Here is a 22,339-nt window from a genome sequence, read left to right as displayed (position 1 = left end):
AGAGGCTATATATGCATCATTTATAAGCTCAGCTAGAATCTTATTGCAGCCAGAGTGGCAGAAACTCAGCAAGTCAGAGACAATGCCACCCTGGGGTTTATAGCTCCTTCAGGGGCTGTATGAGGCCAGACTAACATGACAAACCACATGCTGGGGTGCCCTCATACCCCACATCCCTGCAGCCTGGCAGTTTTGCACTGTCTGTGGGCCAGGCCCAGGTCTGTGTGAGCGAGGCTCCTGCAAACATTTTGCATATTCAGGAACTGCAAGAAATAAAATAGGTGGGGAGAAACATTCCCTGGCTAGGGATGGGAGGTGGGGGGGGGTAGACAAAATTCAATTATGTGACTCATACTTAATGTTTTAAAAACCTTGTTTTCGGTTTGAGTCAGAGGTTGACTTAATTACATTTGCCTGGAAAGTAGACTGGTGACAAGTAAAGAAACTACCATCCACTTAGGGTGGATCCAAGGGAGCAATGACAATGTGAGAAGTTTCACTTCTGGCTGTCGAGCAGAGGGAGGACTTCCCAGGGACCCCGAGAGTCGTGTTTAGATAAACGGATGTTGTGCACCTTGAAGCGTTCTTGTGGTCAGTTCAAAAACATGTCTCCTGCAGTTCACATAGTAAGAAGCTGGGGGGGTCAAAGGGGGATTTAGACCTAAGTGTTTAAGATTTAGAGCACAGTGTTCCCTATTTAATTAAAGAATTTCCTCCTTCTTACCTGACCTGACCAGCTCCTTTATCAGTTATGCTCTTGTGACTCGTGCCTTGTCAGTTTTAACTCTTGGGCCCATAATTGCTGAGGCTTTCTTTTCATACTTGGAAAAGATGAGATCGTAGGTTCTACTCAGCAGAGGCTCATGCCAGCAGCCTGGAATAGGCCCCAGGTCTGGGGAGGTGCCCAGAGTGCTAGACGGAGCAGCTGAAATGCAGCCTAAGTTCTGGAGCCCTTGCAAAGCAGTCACCAATTTTAGTTCCTGAGCCTGATGCCTCATTTAATAAATGGAAATTAATAGTATATCTCTCAGGATCATTGGAAGAAGTATTTCTTATCACCTCACAAACCCTGAATACTATCCAACCCTCCATCTGAGGCAGTGGAAAAAACATGACATTCTAAATACCTCAGAGCCCCTTCCGGAATGACAGTCTCAGGGATCTGGGAGACGGTGTGTGTCCGACGGCATTTCCAAACTGATCAGCCCCTCACCCTCACTTACTCCTTGGGCTTTTCACTTTATAATTGTTTCCGCCCCCCAAGAAAACTACATCCTTATTTTCCAGCTCAGCCGTGTTTTGAAGAACAATTTTTAAAACTTTTTTATACAACATTAGTATACTTGACCAAAAAGTTTTCTTTAAATATCTAGTTTGGGGGCGCCTGGGTGGCGCAGTCGGTTAAGCGTCCGACTTCAGCCAGGTCACGATCTCGCGGTCCGTGAGTTTGAGCCCCGCGTCAGGCTCTGGGCTGATGGCTCGGAGCCTGGAGCCTGTTTCCGATTCTGTGTCTCCCTCTCTCTCTGCCCCTCCCCCGTTCATGCTCTGTCTCTCTCTGTCCCAAAAATAAATAAAAAACGTTGAAAAAAAAAAATTTAAAAAAAAAAAAAAAAATATCTAGTTTGTATATTGTCCCATATTGCTCTTTAGTAGAAACACATACAAACTTTAAAGAATTCTTGTTCCATATCTGTACAAGGAGGGGATGATGATGATGATGATGATGATGATGATGATATATACCTTGCAGGATTTTTGTGAAACTGAGTGAGGTCAGGTATGTGTGAGCAGCAAGCAGAGTGCCTGGCCCATTGTAGCCTGTTTAGTTAATGACAGTTCATTTTCTTTTGTGACTTGAAATTCTGGCATCCTGGAACTCCTCTTTTGTCTCCTGCTCTCTCCCCTCACCCTCCTTGAGCTTCACCTCCTGTAACATGACACCCAGTCAGCAAGGGCCTATAGCAGGAACCACCTGGCTGCCTTGGGGAACTAGCTGTCCCTGGTCAAGGCTTCCTGTACAAGTGTGTCACAATTGGCTTCTTCCTGCTGCCCTCCACCCTCTGTGGTCATCCCTTGTCCCTTTCAGGGCAGCAGCATCTAATCGTGTCACGTGGTGGTGTCAGAGTGGTGTCAGCAAACCCAGAGCTTTTGAAATACTACCCGTGATAAGTCTTGGGCCTGGCATTCCTCCAGATGCTATTTCTTCTCTCCCTGGAACTACATTGACCAAAACGGATAGAGGGAAGGCAGGAAGACTAATCAGTATTTCAGTTGGATAGGCTCAGTCTTGTTGACTGAAATGGCAGGTTAGTTCAGCAAGGAAAATTGAACAACTAAACAAAAAATCCAGTCATATCATTGTAGACCGTGGCAGAAGACCCTCGGTAGTAGGAAGGGAGGGAAGTGCCCAACATTGAGAGCACAAAAGTAAAAAGCACTGAATTTGGTAAAAGTGAGATAATTCCTGTAAATGAGTTACATTAAATGTAGAGATTTCAGAAAATTTTTCAAAACAATTTTTAAACCAACCTTAATAACCAATATTTTCTTTTTGTTTCCATCCAATATTCTTCTGTGTATATTTATATATGTACTTATTGAGGTAAATGAAAATTGGAATAATTTATGTACAGTTTTTTTTCAAGTAAAAATGCTAACGTAGTATATTTTTAAAGAAATTTTAGGGGTGGGGCACCTAGGTGGCTCAGTTGGTTGAGTGTCCGACTTTGGCTCAGGTCATGATCTCACTGTTCATAGGTTCAAGCCCTGCATCAGGCTCTGTGCTGACAGCTCAGAGCCCGGAGCCTGCTTAGGATTCTGTGTGTGTCTCTCTCTCTGCTCCTCCCCAGCTCTCTGTCTCTCTCTGTCTCAAAACTAAAATAAACATTAAAAAAAAAAAAAAGAAATTTTAGGGGCACCTGGGTGGCTCAGTTGGTTAAGTGTCCAACTTCAGCTCAGGTCATGATCTCACAGCTTGTGGGTTCGAGCCCCACGTCAGGCTCTGTGCTGACAGCTCAGACTGGAGCCTGCTTCAGATTCTGTGTCTTCCTCTCTCTCTCTGCCCCTCCTCTGCTTGTGCTTGCACACGTTCTCTCTCTCTCTCTCTCAAAAATAAATAAACATTAAAAAAAAGAAATTTTATTTACAGTTTTATTTCATTTTTCACTTATGAGTACTTTCCCATGACAGTACATGTTCTTTAGAAACACTAGATTTAATGTTTATACTATGCCTTATTATTTGGATATTTCATAACAAATATATGTCTACTTATTTTCATTATTTCTATTGCCTTGTTGTTTTAAATAATTCTGTGAGGTCAGTCCTTGTACTTGAGGCTCTGTTCACATCTCTGGTTATTTTCTTAGAATAAAATTCAAGAATTGACCTTATTAAATCAAAGAGTATAAATAAGTGTTTATTCTGTTCTTTGTTTTGAAAGTGAAATGTGAAGAAATCCCCATTAGAAAGCTGTTCCTTTCATTCATTTTTATTCTACAAATTCTTTTTTTTTTTTTTTTTTACCTCTTTCTTTATGCTAAGAACCATATTGGGCTGTGTATGTGAATTCATTACCCTGCTACATCTTCAAGAGGGGGCTAAGGTCTCACTTCATCCCCATCATCTTCCATTTCTCCCCACCACCTACCATCTAACCAGACTGAACCAAGCTCTCTCTCTGCCATCACTCCTGTCCACACACCCAGGCCCTCGTGGCACTGTCATAGCATTTTCCACTCTGGAGTCTAGGGTCTGCTTCCATCTTGTCATTAGGCAGTAAATGCCTTGGAATTGAGGACTGTATCTTGTTCATCTTTATTGTTCCAACATCAAGCCTAGTAATTTGCATGCAGTAGGCACTGATTGAGGGAACAAAGAACATAAAACGATTTAATATGCATGCGCGCACACACACAATCTTATATTATTAGATGCAGGAGATAGAGGTATGAGAAAGAGAAAAAAGAGTCATTTCATGGACTAATATGGTTGTATTTTCCCAGTTGTTGATGCATAGGGGGAATATCACTTTTTGGTATGTGCCCAGATGAGCCAGATGGGATTAACATAAGGATTTTACCGGATCTTTGGGACAGCAGCTTGCCTGGAGACACAGCTTTAGGGTCAGTTTCATAGTCCACTGAACCCAAAGCAAGCTAGAGAGTTAATAATCATCAGATCAAATTGGCCCCAAATATGATTTGGCTTTATTTATTTGTCCTAAATGAACATAATTGTACAGCCTTTATTTTGTCCCTTTAAATGGGGATATCACTGACTGTGCTCGTTTGGATGCAAAATGTCATCTAGAAATAATTTATGTAACTGCAGAACCTGCCAATGGCATGCTTCACAAAGGCAAACTTGGCTTTGGAGACTGTTTCTCCTACGAGCTAGAATTTCTCAGTAATAGATGTGTGCTAACTGACTCAGCATCCAGGGAAGTCACGTTTGGTTATCGAACATTGTTGGTACTGGCTATTTAAAAAAAATTTTTTTTAAGTTTATTTATTTTGAGAGAGAGACAGAGACAGAGAGAGAGAGAGAGAACAAGCAAGGGAGGGGCAAAGAGAAGGAGAGGCAGAATCCCAACTGTGAGAACTGTGATATCATGACCTGAGCTAAGATCAAGAGCCACTTAACCAACTGAGCCACCCAGGCACCCCTTAAATTTAATTTACTAATTTCTAGGCCACGATAAATTTAAGATGTGTAATGTGCAACAGACATGAGATATCTTATCACCTGTCTATCCATCCATCCGTCCACATGCATTATGCAGTTACAAAATAAACATGTAAAAATGTAGCCTATTTATCTCCCTAGAACTGACTGGAACTTAGATTTTGAGTCCATATTGGATCTGATACTAAAATCCTACTCTATTCATTTCCAGGTATATCCCATTATTTCTTGATTTTTCTCAAGTTCCTATGTTAAGTTCGTGTTTGCATCCCCCTCTTCCCCAGAAGTGATCTGAGTGATCTGAGTATCTGGCTGTTGTTAATGTCCTGGTACCTGCTAGGATGACCCAGGGCCTCCCTCATCCCAGCTCTGAAGCATCTGAGAGTTGCCATTCCTCTTGCAGGGACAGCCTGGCAGTTCTCAGTTATTCTGTCTGCTGCGCACTGGGCTGTGTAAGTGAGCTCGTTCAACCTTTACCTCTCCGCACTGGGACAAAGGTTTGTGATTTATTGGGCTCTGCCCTGGAAAGCTAGGTCTGAGTCTTTTCTGCTTCAAGCTTCACATGATTCTTGGAGACCCACACATCAAAGACTCCCTCCTGTTTTCCTTTGTGTCTCCCCTTCATCCTCACCTTTCCCACCTGGGCAGCCGTAGTGGTCAGGAAGAGAGGACTCGTGGGCAGGAAAACTCGCTATTTGCTCCATCTTCATATGCCTGGGGTTCAGTCCAGAACCTGGGCTGATGGATGCTCAAAAAGATTTTTCTCCTGAGAATACTGTTTTTTTGTGAGTTTCCATAGCCTATCTGAAGCTCAAAAACTAAGCATGCTTGTTTCTTTTCTCTTTACACTTCAGCCACGGCAATCCTAATCTTCCCTGGGACGATGAGTGCCTCACATTGAAGGAAGGAGACTCATGTACATGTGAAAGGGCAGGAACTTCAGTTGATATCTCCAAATGTCATTCTTCCAGCACATGAATATGTAAATAGATTTATAGCTATACAGTAATTTAAATAACTGAATAAACTCAAAGGCCAGATTTGTTTGTTTTTAGAGAGAGAATGAGCAGGGGAGGGGCAGAGGGAGAGAGAGAGAGGGAGGGACAGGGAGAGAGAGAGAGAGAGAGAGAGAGAGAGAGAGAGAGAGAGAGAAAATCTTAAACCAGCTGCATGCCCAGTGCAGAGCCTGACTCGGGGCTGGATCTCATGACCCTGAGGTCATGACCTGAGCCAAAGTCAAGGATCAGACATTTACCTGACTGAGCCACCCAGGCGCCCCAAGACCAGGTTTGTTTTGAACTGAAACCAAAGGGAAGAGGGTTGATTCTATGCTAACAGAAAAAAAAGCCAAAGAAAATGTAATTCTTTGTTAAGCACCAGATGAATCAGGCTGCACCTCTCAGTTTCCAGCCTTCCTCTTCCCTCTTCTCTTTCTGCCATTCTCCTCTCTGCCTTTTATTAAAAAGCAAATGCCCCTTTTATAAAGTTTAATTTCCAAAGTTCCTATTATGCCCACTCTTCCAACATTCATAAAGAAGCAGAGACTACTTGTAATTTGCTGGGAACCCTAGAGAAAAGTGAGATATCTCACTGAAGAATCCTCAAATAACATGAAGACATGAAAAAATGTAGCCAGTGCTTCTCTGGCTTATGTAAGAAGAATCAAAGAACCATGAAATTAATTTTATTTATTATTAAAAGATACTGGACTTAGGATCCAGTATGTGATAATGTAATTAAATTAATTTCAGTAACATACTATCATCTGAACTAAATGTCAGCAGTAGTTATGAGAAGTATATCAGTGAGCATCACAAAAGCTTGCCTGCTTATTTATACCTTAAAATAGTCATGCTCAGAGAGTATAGATGAAAACTCCCATAGCAAGAGGACCTTCTAGGTTTTTCTAAGACTCTCCAGTGCACGTGATCCATTTAATGGGAACCAACTCACTTTATCATGTTTATACTTAACTGAAAAGGAAGGAGGAGAAGGGTGTCCAGGCCACACTCAAGGGTGAAATAAACTTTACTATTATAGCAGTTGAAAGTAAAGTTGAAGAAGATTTCAATTTCAAAACAGGGTTCAAGAGCATCAGACGACATATCTATATTTTAACTCTGGGGAGGTGTGAAAATTAAATGAATACTCCATCGGACTCTAAAAGCTTGAATTATGACTTCCTCTGCCCCATTAAATAGATTACTTTTCCTATTTAGGGTGGCACACCTCATTTGTGGAAAAAACCTTTCTGGCACTCATACACTGTTTCTTATTTCTACTGGTCATCTTATTAATTACTATGTGTTTGCCAAGGAAAAGCCCAAGTATACCTACATCTAGAATTAGCACTAGGGTTTGGGGTGACTGAGTGGCTCAGTCCGTTGAGAGTCTGACTTCAGCTCAGGTCATGATCTCATGGTGTGTGAGTTTGAGCCCTGCATTGGGCTCTGTGCTGACAGCTCAGAGCCTGGAGCCTGCTTCGGATTCTATGTCTCCGTCTCTCTTTGCCCCTCCACCGTTCACACTCTGTCTCTCTCTGTCTCTCTCTCTCTCAAAAATAAATAAACATTAAAAGAAATTTTTTAGAATTAGCACTAGGGTTTAAAATAATAGAATTTGTCATCAAGTTGACTGGCTCACGTTCAGCCAGTGTCACAGTCCATGGATGAAATTTTTGCTTATGCAAAAATCTCACCTAGGAAATGAAAATTCGTGATTTGTAATAGACCTTTTTCTCACAAAATGTTATTTCTGCCACTCTGTCCTCTGGAATGTGATGAGGGGGAGTTGAGGCAGCTTTGGGTTGCAAGGGAGCACCCAAAATGTGCCATCTGGGAGAGCTTCCTATCTGTGCCCAGCCCAGGGACTCACAGAAGCTGTGGGAGGTGTGTATGGGCATGTCCCATCACTGCTTTCTCTCTTTGGAAGCCCACAGAGATACTCTGCCTTCTTGAGTAAAGAAGGCCTTAATGTGTTCTCAGTAACACTCAGATGTGGCCTTAGAGATGTTGCTACCAATATTTCACTCTTCAGGTTGCTTTGGGGCTGCTACCAGACTCTGTGTGAAGTAGAAACCCTCTGATATGCTCTTCTGCTGGAATTTCTCAAGTGACCTTCTTCCATGGTAGGTTTCTTCCTGGGTGTGCAGGGCAGGATACAGCCTAGAAGCAGGGTCCCGGTATCATTGTGCAGGTTTGACTACATGAGTGCTAGAAGGCACCGTTCACACTGTGGTTATTATCAGTTTGAATATGTACTTTAGCTATTTTATGGAGTTGGTGGTAAACTGTCTTAAGGAAGAAATACCTTTCTTTGGTTTGCACAAAAACATTAAATATGAGCTAGTAACGGCCTGCCTCAAGGTTGGAACACTCTGGCAAACAGTAGGTGAGTTCCACCTCTCACTTGGCTGTGTGGCCTTGGGCTAATCCCTGAATCTCAGTCTTATCATCTGCAAAATGGGGATAATAGACTTTATAGGCTGTTAAAATGAAAGAAATTATATATGCCAAGGACTGGGCTTAGGGCCTGACACATAGTAGGTGGTCAGTGTGTGATAGTTCTCATCACTTGGTCAGCACAAGCCTCTCTACACACACAGATCTCTTTCCAGTCACTTTCCACTCAAGGCTCTCAGAGCATAAAATAACTGTCAGACGCATTACTACAAGATTCATTATAGTAGAATTATTGATTTTTAGTATGAATCATTAATTAGTATTAATTCAGTAATTCTCTGCACTGAGGTAGACTAATGAGTGGTGATTCTCCCAGGACAGTGACACATATTAGTATAATGCTGACGAGGGTCTGCCTCTGAGAGAATTTAGAGCAGGGGGTGCAAGGACTCAGGCAGTCCTTAGTCAGAATCTTAGTCTCTTGTCTAAGAGAAAAAGGAATGAAGAAGGAAAGATTAGAGCTCGCTCTTTAGTTTTCCAGACAACAGGTTGTCCCCGACAGGTCTGTCTCTGCCATGGCATTAATTATTACAAGAAAGACTGGTGAACAAGCTCTGAGCAGGTCAAACTTTGGCGGACTTAAAGATTATGCAGACAGGGGCTGGAGACCGGGGAGTCTTATCTACAAACTACCTGGCACTTTATCTGTGTTTCAAGGCTCCTCACAGCTTTGGCTATGGGAGGTGGAGACTGGAAGTCCCTGCTGACAGTGATCTTATCATTCCCCATGATACTTTCATTAATGACTGGCTTCGCCTGCTCTTTTTCCAATATGTTGCTGCTCACCAATATAATTTCTGTCAGTCACCGGGCCCTGATGTCGTCTAGGCCCTGAAATTGTGTTCTTGAGCTAACATTCATTGTCAAAACTTTACAAGATAAACCCTATTTCTCCTCATCCTATAAATGTGTTGATTTTCCCATGCTGCATATATTGAATGGCCTTGAGACTGTTAACACCTTCAATGAAATCCTCTCTCTCACCCACAAATGTATGCGTGTGTATGTCCCCTTCTCCCCATCCGCTTCCCCTACCTCTTCTCCACCCCGCCCCCAATTTTTTGCTCCCCTTTGGCACTTTTCCTTATTCTCTTACAAAAGACTTGATGCCACAGAGGGGAGTCACTATGTGGCTCCTAAACCAAGTTAATTCCACCCAGTTCTCCCATCTCTGCCCAGCCTCCCTCTCCCACTGCCAGAAAAAAATCAAACTGCAGTGTCACTTGCATAAGAAAAATGATGTGGTAAGGTGAACTTTCAGAAAATAAGGATTCTCATGACTTCGATTTTTAAATCATAGCTGTGTGCATATAGAAAGCAGAGGTGGGAGCGCCAGGGGTTGAGGGTAGTGTGCTTTGATTGGCACCAGGGCAGGGAGTTCTGCTCTGAGCAGAAGTTGAAGGTGGCCCTGCTCAGAGATGAGGTGAGGCTATTCAGCAGTGGGTGGGGGAGGGGGAGGCCTAAAGGCAGCTGAGGCTAGCTTGTGTGTCACTGATGGTAGAATCTGAATCTGAATTTGAACTATCTGCGGGCAATAGTGCTGTCACTGTTGTCACTGCTGTTCTCCTGGGCTTTGTTTCCCCCTGTACGAGATTGTCAGTTCTGCTTTTCCTCCTTCATGTCTTGTGTACTTGGCTTTATGCAGTGGATATGCTCCTGAAGTGTTTTGAATACATTTGGGTTTTAAATGACATTACATTCATCTTAATACAGAAAGGTATAAAGAAAATGAAGTGGTCTAAAATCTCAACACCTAGATACTCTGTTAATATATTTTTTAAATAAGAGTGTGAATATTTACATGGTTAGAATATATATATTTACAAAGCACAAAGTGTGAATTGTACAAATGCTACCATTAGTACATGTTACAAAAGCACCTCATGTTACCTAAATACTTAACACCACTCCTAGTGCTAGGAGTCTGTGCAGTGTAGAAAGCACTATTATGGAATAGAGCGATAAGTATTGCAAGAAGCATTTTCTTTTAAAAGACTTTATAATCGGGGCATCTGGGTGGCTCATTCGGTTAAGTGTCTGATTTCGGCTCAGGTCATGATCTCTCAGTTCATGAGTTTGAGCCCCGCGTCGGGCTCTGTGCTGACAGCTCAGAGCCTGGAGCCTGCTTCAGGTTCTATGTCTCCCTCTCTATCTGCCCCTCCCCCGCTCACACTCACTCTTTTTCTCTGTCTCTGTCTCCCTCTCTCACAAAAATAAATAAACATTTAAAAAATTTTTGATAAAGGACTTTATAATTAAAATACGTACACACAGAGCAGTGAATAAGAAAGGGTCACCCTGGCCCAAAAAGAGGCTATTAGTCTAATGGGTCAAAAAATCATTTGACCCACAGTGTCTTTTGTTTCTTTGCACGGTTTGGTTTTTTTTTTTTTTTTTTTAAAGTTGCCAACATTTAAAAATCAGGAGAGTTCAGGGGCACCTGGGTAGCTCAGTCGCTTAAGCATCTGACTCTTGATTTTAGCTCAGGTCATCATCTCATGGTTTGTGGGATCGAACCCCAAGTCAGGCTCTGCGCTGCCAGCCACAGAGCCTGCTTGGGATTCTCTCTCTGTGTCTCTCTCATCCTCTCTCACTCTGCCCCTACCCTGCTTGCACCCCCTCTCTCAAAATAAATAAATAAACATTAATTTTTTTTTTTTAATTTGTAGAACTATTCACAAGGGGCCTACATTCCAACATGGCAATGGCCTTAATTGCTAAGGATCTGCTGCCCCTTAGCGTGTGTTCTCCAGTTTGCCAAAAGCCCCACCCACATTCCCTGTTGTGGGCCTGACACTTAAATCTGATTTCAGTTGTTACTTATCCTCACACCTGCCCTTAGAGCAGAAGGTATTTCAGAACCCATGGCCCTGTCAAAAGTAGGGGGATAAAGCTGCTCCAAGAGGGCCACGGGCTTTTTCTTCTACCTGTCCTACTTTTCTAAAGGCATTGGAATTTGCAGTTCCAAATCAAGATCAGCAGAATATGAAAATTGAAAAGAGCCTATAGGTCAACTAATCCCAGCCGCTGGTTTTTTATTTCAGAGAGGTGAGGCTGCCTTCTGATTGCTCATTATTGAGCATTTTCAGTGTACCAGCTTTGTTTAAGTTCATACAGTCACAGTTATATTAAATGAAGCTCGTGTCACATGATTAAATTTTTTCCTGATCTACAAACTTTTTTGTGACTTGTACCAACATATACTGCGAAAGGGGGTAAGTTGATGGGGACTCTTCAAAACACAGAAGTGTAGAAACAGGTCACAGAAATCTTTACTTCTGGGAGTAGGAAGAGACCAGCTTAGAACAGGAAGAAGTGCTGATTGTTCAAAGGTGTGGCCTGGTGAAGTCAGTCCAGGTATGTGACCATGTGACCAGGACAGGGGGTTATCCTGAGACCTAGTTTCCCCATCTGTTAAATGGGGATAATTATGCCTTATCTCAGGCAGATTAAGTTATACAATGGAAGTAAATGTTTAGCATTATAATGAAAAGTTATCATTGGGGTCTATTATTGTTATCATTACTAGAGTAGTAATTCTGGACTCTCTGGTTTTTTAGGCACTTAGTCCCACAGTGCATATGCATCGAGCAGTGTAACCATGGGTAAGACACTTGAAGCCTCTGTGTCTCATTTTCCTATCTGCTCAAAGGGAGGAATAAAGTCTGTCTCACCCCCACTGAAGAGTTAGGAAATCAACTTACACGTGTGTTTGTGAGCCACTTAATGGCATTTAGAGTGCTAAATAAATTGTCATTACTACTTTGCTATTAACTAAATTGAGTTTAAAAACATTGATGACCAGGGTCTTCAAAGGTACCTGAACTAACCCGTTACTTAACCTTCATTAGGATTTACATTTTTCTCAAGCTCAACTCACCAAGTGAATTAAGTCCCTAATATTATCCAACCGTAGTATTTAGATAAGTCCAGAAGAGGTTTTCTCGTATACCTTTACTTTGCCTACCAGGAATTAAATCAGAGGAGAGAATGCTGGTTTAGAAGAATAGACTAATGAATAATTAGCATTTGTGGGTTTTCCCTAAAGAAAATGAAAATTCACAGGACAACATGAAAACATGTCTGTTCTGCTCAACTACAAACTGAAGTCAGGAGCAGACACAGATTGGTCACGTAATGACCACCGTGAGGCACTTTTATCACTTCCCAAGGCTCTGGAAGGCATGGTGAGGATAGAAACCCTACTCATGTTTCATTTGCATTGGACCTGGACTGGAGGGAAGAGCTCGGGACGCTCCTGGGCTGGAAGCTCTCTCTAGTTATTGGCAGTGTGCCTGTGTGCATGGTTGGTTATACATGTATAGGAGGGTCCACATGTTTTGATCAATGTGTAATATATATTTTGCTACCGCTAAGTCTCCCTGCTGTGGTGGTATCCAGAAGATGGTGTAAATTGTATTATTGAATGAGGTGGACATGCTCAGAGCAAGTCTGCAGAAGCTTAGCATACGTCAGCTCAGGATCAAAGAGATAGCGTGTGATTATTTATCCATTCATCTACTAATTCGTTTATTCAGCAAATATTGAGTGGCTGCTATGCTAGACATCAGCATTATAGTAGGGAAAACAAGCGGACAGTGTCTTTACCCTTGTGAAGTTTACATCGTACAGGGGAAGATTGGTATTAATTAGTTTAAATAAATATACAAGATATTTACATAAGTGTGTGTTGTGACGGCAATAAGGGAAATAAAGGGGAGATCACCCCATCAGAGAAGGCTTCTCGGATGATGTCACACTTGAACTAAGACATCACTGTATGCATTAGTCAGCCAGTGTCAAAGATGGGGAAATATACGAGGCAGAGGGAACAGTGAGTACAAAGGTCTAAGGACAACAAAAGGGTTGGCATGTTTGGGCAACAGAAGGGAGGGAAAGCAAGGGCAAGAGTAGTATGACATGACATTGGATAGTTTAGGTGGGGGCCAGACCATGCAGGATGTGGCCATCATTGTTTTTCACCTGACTGCTGAAATAGCAGTACTTAGAAATGACTGTGGCCTGGACTAGAGTGAACACAATGAGAACAGGAGAGCTGGAAGGGTTTAAGACATATCTTAGAGGTAAGAGTGACAGAACTTAATGATGGATTGAATGTCAGGAATGAGGACTAGAAAAACAAGGATTACGCCTAGCTTAAAGTAACTACATTAGATGCCATTTTCTGAGGCTTAAAAGTTAAATAGCTTGCCAGACCTCATTCAATTAGGACATTGAAGTCTAGTCTGTGTGAATTCACTTTTTTCATTGTTTTAATCTGTGAAGTGAGGCTACTAGGTTAAATTTCCAAGATATCTTCCAGATTTGCAATTAAGTTCTCATCTAGATGAGAAACATCAGAGGTAGAAACATCCTGAGGTATTAAGTAATATTGCCAGAATCTGGTATCTGATATAGTGCTATGGTGAAATAAATCTTTTATATCAAAACTTGTAGCCAAAATTTGAGAGGTGTTATTTTCTCACATGAACAAAAGAAACAATGATTTGTCCATTTTCTCTTAGACACAGTGTTTTTTGGGAGTCTTTCAGCAACGAGGTAGTTTGTACTGTAAAGGAATATTACATTATAAATTGTCTGTTGTAATCCCAAACTAAGACTGCAAAGCCCAATCGATAAATTGCTTACAGGGAAGCAGTTTTTTTAATATTATTCATCGACGTTTATTTATTTTTGAGAGAGAGAGAGACAGAGACAGAGCACAAGCAGGGGAGGGGCAGGGAGAGGGGGAGACACAGAATCTGAAGCAGGCTCCAGGCTCTGCACTGTCAGCACAGAGCCCAATGCAGGGCTCAAACTCACGAATCATTAGGTCCTGACCTGAGCCAAAATCGGACCGATTGAGCCACCCAGGTGGCCCAGGGAAGCAGAGTTTTTAGATTATGCTTGGGCATCCACCCAGATACAGGCAGGTTTCTACAGAGAGTGGAGGGGTGTCATTTCAGTGATCTGAAAAACAGCCTGCAGCTCTAATTCCACCATCTGGGGCCCGCCCATTTTGGCCAGGTCTGAGATTCCATTGCTCACATTAGCAGCCCCCACTGTCTCAAAGCACTAAATTGCTGAACTCCAGCTCATGAGGTACATCTTTTTTTACCCATAGAAACAGTGGAATTGTGTTCTTGACAAAGGAATTGGCAGGCCATGAATCTTAAGTATATCCAACAGCAAGTGAATAAAGAAAAGCAACCACTCTAAATCTATCCCTAGACCCCCTTTTTTGGACTATAAACCCCTGAATCAGTTAGGATGCTACCAGGAACAGAAAAATCCAACTTAAAAAGCCATGAGCAGTAAAGATATTTAATGTCTCACAGGACAAGTCAATTTCAGGCTGGTTCAGCAGTTCTGTGATGTCTTAGGGACTCAGGCTCTTTATCTCTCTGCTCTACCCTCCTCAGCAGAGTGCCTTGACCCTGAGGCTCAAGATGGCTGCCACAGTTCTGGGAAACACATGAGCCAACACGGGACCAAAGAAGTGGGTCATTTTCTTTGTTGTGTCTCCATTAGTGACAGAGAAAGCCTTTCCCAGGAGCCCTAAGCAGACCTCCCCTTAAATCCTTATCCATGGAGCACCCAGTTCCCCCCATGCAGATAGTAGGACATTATCCTAGACGTTTCCCCCTCTCCTTTATTTCCCTCACTCTCTATGACCTCTCTAGGTTTTATATAATCTGTCTCCTACCCTCTATCTACATTAATTCAGATGCTCATTATCTCTTTCTCTCTCCCTGGATCCAGTTTATCTTCCATATTGCCACTGAAATGATCTTTTAGAACACATATGTCATCATGACACTATCCTGCTTAAAATCCTTCTGTGATTCTTAATCACATATACGATTAAATAACAATTTTTTTTTCTAGCTGTAGGATTGACCTCTCCCTTCCTCTTTTATTAAAAAAAAAAAGACTTACCTGGCAGCTCAGGACAGCTAGCAGGTGGGTGTAGAGCTGCTGTGCTGAAATGGGGTGGGAAAAGGGCCCATAGACAGGTGGATCCACCTGCTTCCCTCACAGGAAGGCCCAAAGCCCTTCCCTGGACCCCCTGCAGTACAGGCAAGTGGAAACACCTACAGACCAATTGGTATGGACCTCGGGAGTGTCAGCCATGCCAGTGGCACAGGCTTAGATGGTAGTGGAGGCCGAGGTCAAAAACATGGTCTCTCAGAGTGTGCAGAGTGAGAAGGGAAGAGGGCCAAAGAGAATGCACTGCCTTCAAGCCATGCAATATCCAATGAAGTAATATTTCTTTTTTTTTAAGTTTATTTATTTATTTTGAGAGAGTGGGGAGGGGCAGAAAGAGAGAGAGTGAGAGAGAGACTCCCAAGCAGTCTCTGCACTGTCAGCACAGAGCCTGATGCAGGGCTCAATCTCATGAACTATGGGATCAAGACCTAAACCGAAGTCAAGAGTCACATGCTTAACTGACTGAGCCACCGGGCGCCTTTAAAGTAATGTTTCTATTTTACCTTTCATACTTTAAGAATGTGCCTTGGGGCGCCTGGGTGGCGCAGTCGGCTAAGCGTCCGACTTCAGCTCAGGTCACGATCTCGCGGTCCGCGAGTTCGAGCCCCGCGTCGGGCTCTGGGCTGATGGCTCAGAGCCTGGAGCCTGCTTCCGATTCTGTGTCTCCCTCTCTCTCTGCCCCTCCCCCGTTCATGCTCTGTCTCTCTATCTCAAAAAATAAATAAACGTTAAAAAAAAAAAAAATTAAAAAAAAAAAAAAGAATGTGCCTTATATTCTCTGATTGTGTTAGACATGTTAACCCAATCAGATTCTTGAGGAGAAAGTGAGGATTGTTCAAGATCAAAAGGCAACTGATATCAAAAACTGAGAATAACAATTTCTAATTGATGAATTATTTTTGTGTTTACATTTTCATTTTTATAGTGTTTTTTAAAGGTAAAAGATTTGCAATTTGCCTGGATAATCCCTAAGATTAATCTTTTTTCTCTTTTACAAAGCTTTTCATATCAGAAATCCTGAGTTAACCAATATTTCATGTATTTCCATTTTTGATCAAGGCAGTTTTGAGTTAAATAGCCTTGAGAATGGAATTTCAAACTGAACTATAATACCCGAATATGCTAAATATGCTAATTATTCTCCCTGCTCTTGATATTGAGCTGCATTTATTCGTTACGTCCATTTAAGAATTCAATCTTGTTTCTTCTTCTGTAAAGACGAAAGAGCCGTTTAGATGCAGTTTACATTCTGTTATAGAATATAACCTTCTAAACGAGGAGGGAAATATTAATGAAGACATTGATGGATAATTTTAACAAGGAAAGGCGTTAACAGTTTGAAGCTACAGCTTAATGGGTTGTGCATTTCAGTGGGTATTTGCATACTCAGTGACATTGTCAGAAGGGAGGAGGGAGAATGGAAAGAGCTGGGCAGAGGACACCAGGTGGGAAATAAGGGCAATCTCCAAGTAGACTAGGACTGTCCAACTCTTATTTGCTCTTACCCGTTCTCATTTCAAGAATGGTTTGAGAAGAGCTTGTCCTTTTGTGTCTTGTATAAGCAAGCAGGTCATCAGTCTTGCTTCCCTTCTGACTCTGACCACCCCAACCCCCCACCTCCCATCTATCTCGATCTCATCTCTATCATCACTGTAGGGTTTTTTTGCTTCTCCCTTTATAGTCTGTCCCCATCACACCCTGGAGCTGATCTGTTTTTGGGTACCAGTCTTTGCCATCAGACTTTGTGTAGGCAAGTTTGTACAGGCAGCTCCTTCATGGCTCCCCATGACGCCATAAGATCAGGCTGTTGGCACCTGTCATTTATTGCCTCTTCCAGCCCCTCTAGCTGAGGAGCCCACACAACCCCTATCCTCTCTACCTTCTGGGACTTCACAGAGATTAGGCACCAATGAGAAGCAAAAAATATGTATCAATTGTCTGAAGCTTCAAATTGATTTGGACTCTCTCCTAATCCTTTTAAATGTGATACGTGTTTAAATTAAGAGGAGCAGAAACAAAAATGATTTGGGAAAATGATAATGTTATCCTAGCTTATTTCAGTAACATTCTAACATGGTTAAGAAAATGGACTGTCAGATTTGATCAGTGTTGTTGAAGTGAACAGCCATCATTCTCAGAGTGTCTGGAGTTAAATTCTCACCCAGCAGGAGCAGTTTTAATGACTGAAGAATCCAGTAACACGGAGAAATAGCTGAATCTCAGTGCACTGCTGACCTCTCACGTTGCCCCTCTCTCTTCTGTTTTTCAGGTACAACGTGTTTGATTGCTCTGCTATCAGATAAGGACCTCACCGTGGCCAACGTGGGTGACTCAAGAGGGGTCCTGTGTGACAAGGATGGGAACGCCATTCCTTTGTCTCATGATCATAAGCCTTACCAACTGAAAGAAAGAAAGAGGATAAAGAGAGCTGGTGAGCTTGTGAATACCTCCAAGGACTGTCTGCCATCCTGTTCGGTGAACAAGGTGGCTTGCTTGGATTGCCTGTGGGGGATGAGATGTTCAGTTACCCAGTGATTAGTAGATGAACACAGAGGCTGGTGCTGAGGTAGCTGAGACTTAACTTTGGGACATATCTTGTCAAATGACCACGGAACTTGCCATTCTTCAAGGCCAAAGATTCCAAAAGGGCCCCCCCAAAGCCCTTTGCCTGTTTAAAGGCTAACGAGATCTTTGGGCACCTGCTTGCCATACTCTGTTTCCTCCAGCCACCCCAAACTACTAACCATTCCCCAAATGAACCATGTCTCTGGTAGCTCTGTGCCTTTGCACGTGCCATCCCCACCATCCATTGGATAACGATTACTTGTCCTTTAAGATTCAGTTTAAAGGCATCCTTTTGGAAGTCTGCCCTGTCACTGCGCCAAAGGCTCCCCCAGTCTAGATTAGGTGCCCCTTCATCTTTCCCAGCATCCTATGTGGGTAACCTATCGGGTTACCTTTCACAATGTATGGACATACTTGGCTCTCCTATCTGTCCTGTCTTCCTGATTGTGAACTCTCTGAGGGCAGGAATTTGGTCTTGTTCCTCTCTCTGCTCCCAGCACCTAACTCAGTGAGTGCTTGGCACAAGTAAATATTCTGGGGTGGGGCTGGGGGTGTCCCTTTTTTATTAATTTCTTTCTATATCTAGAGGCTGGGGATACAAACTTATATTCTGGAATTGGGATGGGGTGGGGAATGGAGTAGACAGACATTAACAATAAATAAGTAAAAATAGGTAAATTATCTAGTATATTACAAAGTGATAAACATTATGAAGAGACACAAAGCAGGCAAAGGAATGGGGAGTGTCAGGGGTGGTCACTATAGGCCTCACCAAGGTGACATTAGGACAGAGACTTGAAGGAAGAAGATCAGTTGATGATTATATTTTCATAATTCACTTTGGAGGGATTCTTTTCTAGCTGTGGAAAGGAGGAGTCCCTCCCTCTGCAGACTGAAAAGTGAGGCATGTAGGCTCTGTGCAGTATGCCAGGCGGCAGACCCAGCTGTCCAAGGGGAGCTCACGTACCCTGGGTCTCTAACCAGAATGGGCCCCTGCTGCCCAGGGTAATTGCAGTTGACTCTCAGTCTCTACAGGTCAGCTTCTGCCCAGAACCTAATCAACATTTGAGTTTTCACAGTAGGAAGCTGTACTGTTGAGTCAAAAAGTGTTGAATTTTATTACAACCTTCTGCTTCAGTGACTGCTTGAGATGCAGAATAATTTTTAATGAAAGCTTTGGTCAGGTTTTTTGTTGGTGGGATGGAACAGACGATGTTTTAGGAGCATCTGTCCAGCTGCAAGTAATATGAGCAAAATTGCTGGCTTCCTTACTTACAAAGACACCATTTCCCTGTGAGTCCACTGCAACCCTGGACTTATGACACAGTTATTCTGTGCTCGTGTAAACACAGGCAAGGGTGTGTGTGCAATGCACGATACCTTGAAATGTCATCATAGCATCCAGCGTGCCCTTCTGAAATGGCATTCCCGTTTTATCCTTCCTCCTCATCCCTGCCAGACCCAACACCTGCACCCCCACCCTGCAGGGATGCTTTATAGAAGCCAATTTGGACACAGTCTCCAAGGAAGTTAATCGAACCGGCTGTGTCAAGGGTGTATTTTATACCAAGGCTTAAGGGACAGTGATTGGTTTTATTACCTTTATGTGTGTTTTCTCTGACCTCAGCCTTCCTTTCAGGACATCTTTCCCTGTCCTACTTAGCATAACAATACACTGCGACCAGTCTGGGCCAAATACACGTTGGTCTGTCTGTCTTCATTCCTTTTGTTGTTTCCAACAACAGCAATGGTATCAGCTGCCATTTATTGTTGTTTGCTCACTGTGCTGGGAGCCAAGACTGGTTCTTTACATATGCTTTCTTTTTACTTACCTTATGAGATTGGTGATGTTATCCTCATTTTTACAACCAAGGAAGTGGGACCTCATAGAGACATGTGTGCCCAAGGACACACAACTAGTGAATGGTGAGACGAGAATTGAGACCCAGGACGTGGACTCTGGAGCCCATGCTCTTGCCCACTAGACCACACTTCCTGGAATGTTCTCATATATTCCTGCCCGTAGAAGTCCTACCTGTCATTCAAAGCCCAGCTTTACTGCTCACTCCTCCCTGACTATCACAAAGATATCATTGCTCCTTCTCCATCTGATTATAGCATTTAGCAGGTGCTAGTTTCTCCCTGAAAGAATACTTCCTTTTTTTTTTTTAATTTATTTAAATCTAAGTTAGTTGACATATAGTGTAATAATGATTTCAGGAATAGAATTTAGTGATTCATCACTTATATATAACACTCCGTGCTCATCCCAACAAGTGCCCTCCTTAATGTCCATCACCCATTTAGCCCATCCCCCCCCCCCACCCCCAACCAACACCCTGCCAGGAACCCTCAGTTTGTTCTCTGTATTTAAGAATCTCTTATGGTTTGTCTCCCTCTCTGTTTTTATCTTATTTTTGCTTCTCTTCACCTATGTTCATCTGTCTTGTTTCTTAAGTTCCATGTATGAGTGAAATTATGTGATATTTATCTTTCTCTGACTGACTTATTTCACTTAGCATAATACACTTTAGTTCCATCCACGTTGTGCAAATGGCAAGATTTCAAGGAAATCTTTGCTTTGTGCTTACAGTTGTCAATACATGTGACTTTTCCTTTCTGCTAGACTGTCTACTTCTTTTGAGAAAGGTCTGGATCTTATATAACTTTATAGCCTGTAAATTGCCTTGCATGGAGTATACATTTAATAAATATCCGACAAATAATATGTGAATGAATAATGTTCTAGCTCCCTTCAAGAAAAAATAATAATAGATAATATTGAGTGCATGTTATATTCAGGCACTGTGCTAAATGATTTATATGGAATAATTCCTTTATTTCTCACAAGTCAATAGAATAGGTAGTATTATTGCCCGCTCTTTGTAGTCAGAGAAACCTAGAATCAGAGAGATAGAGCTTCTCGTCTGAAGTCACACATAGCTACAAGTGACAGAGCCAAGAATCAAATCTAAGCAGTCAACCCGAGAGCCTGAGCTTTTAACCACTGTGCTAAAATACACCTTTCTTTAATCCTGATCCTATCTGGGGAGTTGTTTTGAGATCTAGATGCACCCAAGGGTGGCCTTGAGCTAAATGAAGTAGCCCAGTGGGGGTCTCTGGTTCCCGTTCTTATGCCTTTCAGCACTCTTTTGCCATTGTCATTGATCCCTACCCTGGTGCTCCCTACTGTCCATCAAGGTGTTGTTGAGTTAAAACCAATGCCCTCACCTATATGTATCTTCCTACCCTCAATATTTATGTTGATATAGTCTTCAGAGCCTTTAAGATGCTAAAGCTGAGGACGTGAGGATCTACTGGTAGAGTGTGAAACCTCAAGTCATGTGGTGGAATACTCTCCTGGCAGTGCCAGGGGAGCTGAGGGGGGCACATGCAATAGATGAGCCTTTTGTACATGCACCCAGACTCTGCCGTGTGTGTGAGATAATGGCTGGTCAAGCTAATGGGCTCCTTCTGTCTTTACAGGTGGTTTTATCAGTTTCAATGGCTCCTGGAGGGTCCAGGGAATCCTGGCCATGTCTCGATCCCTGGGGGATTATCCGCTGAAAAATCTCAATGTGGTCATCCCAGACCCAGATATCCTGACCTTTGACCTGGACAAGCTCCAGCCCGAGTTCATGATCTTGGCATCAGATGGCCTCTGGGATGCTTTCAGCAATGAAGAAGCTGTTCGATTCATCAAGGAGCGCTTGGATGAACCTCATTTTGGGGCTAAGAGCATAGTTTTACAGTCATTTTACAGAGGCTGCCCTGACAATATAACAGTCATGGTGGTGAAGTTCAGGAATAGCAGCAAAACAGAAGAGCAGTGAACCCCTCAGGGTTTCGTCTGCCTTAGACTAAAGGACTTTCAACACACTGGTCTCTTTTAATGTAGTGAAAGGCGTGGGAGTTACAATTAGGATCATCTACCTAGACATGGGATTCCCCCTCCCTGGTGGCCATAGGTCTATATGCAGTAATGAACAGAGGGTGCTCTCAGCCAATGTAGCCAAGAGGCTGGAAAATGGTTTCTTCATGTTTTTCCAAGTCTTTCATCCGATGTTGAAAATATATAAATATATAGCTGTAGATTCACACGTATGAAGTGAATGGCATATGTGCCATATATTCTCCCATTTGAGATTCTTTTCAAGATCTCTTACAGGGTTCTCCAGGCATCAGACTTTGTCCTCTCTTCGGAGCCGTGAACAGAGCAGGCCTCCAGAGCTGCAGGAGACAGGCTGCAGCGTCCCCTGTGAGTCAGGGCTAATGTGTCAACGCCCGTTGCTGAGAGGCAGAGCTATCCTGAGAGTGCTTTGTTCTCCTGAGCCCAGGTTTTTCTGCCCAGCGCCCAGACACAGATTTGGGATGGTTTATTATTCCGTGGCCGCTCTTAGAGACTGAGGGAAGTGAGGAGGATGAGAGCCGCCTGCACAGCAGACATAACCTTTTCCCCTGGCTTCCTTTATTAGTTAAATAGACTCTGTGTACCACCTGACCAGTCTTTGTGCGTTTATCCTAATTGTGCATGACCTTAACCTTTTGCTTCTACCTTACGTTATGTAATAGGCAGCTGTGAAACTTCACCACCAGACACCACGATTTTTTGTCTTACCAAGAAACCTGTTCGGGGA

The 22,339-nt window shown here is 42.8% G+C and overlaps 1 protein-coding gene across 4 annotated transcripts in view; it reads left to right on the top strand.

Annotated features, from left to right (window-relative positions):
* The window catches only part of PPM1L (protein phosphatase, Mg2+/Mn2+ dependent 1L), a 287,828-nt gene extending 266,247 nt beyond the window's left edge, over positions 1-21,581 (top strand). For all 4 annotated transcript variants that reach the window (XM_049628618.1, XM_049628619.1, XM_049628620.1 and 1 more), the window contains exons 3-4: positions 17,407-17,568; positions 21,189-21,581. In XM_049628618.1, coding sequence (XP_049484575.1) covers positions 17,407-17,568; positions 21,189-21,535 — 509 coding nt within the window. In that variant the 3' untranslated portion in view covers positions 21,536-21,581. The remainder of the gene's footprint in view (positions 1-17,406; positions 17,569-21,188) is intronic.
* Positions 21,582-22,339: the final 758 nt, after the last annotated feature.

Source organism: Panthera uncia, chromosome C2, assembly GCF_023721935.1.
Source record: "Panthera uncia isolate 11264 chromosome C2, Puncia_PCG_1.0, whole genome shotgun sequence".
NCBI lineage: Eukaryota > Metazoa > Chordata > Mammalia > Carnivora > Felidae > Panthera > Panthera uncia.
Note: the sequence above shows the minus strand (reverse complement) of the source record. Positions and strands in the feature narration are given on the sequence as shown.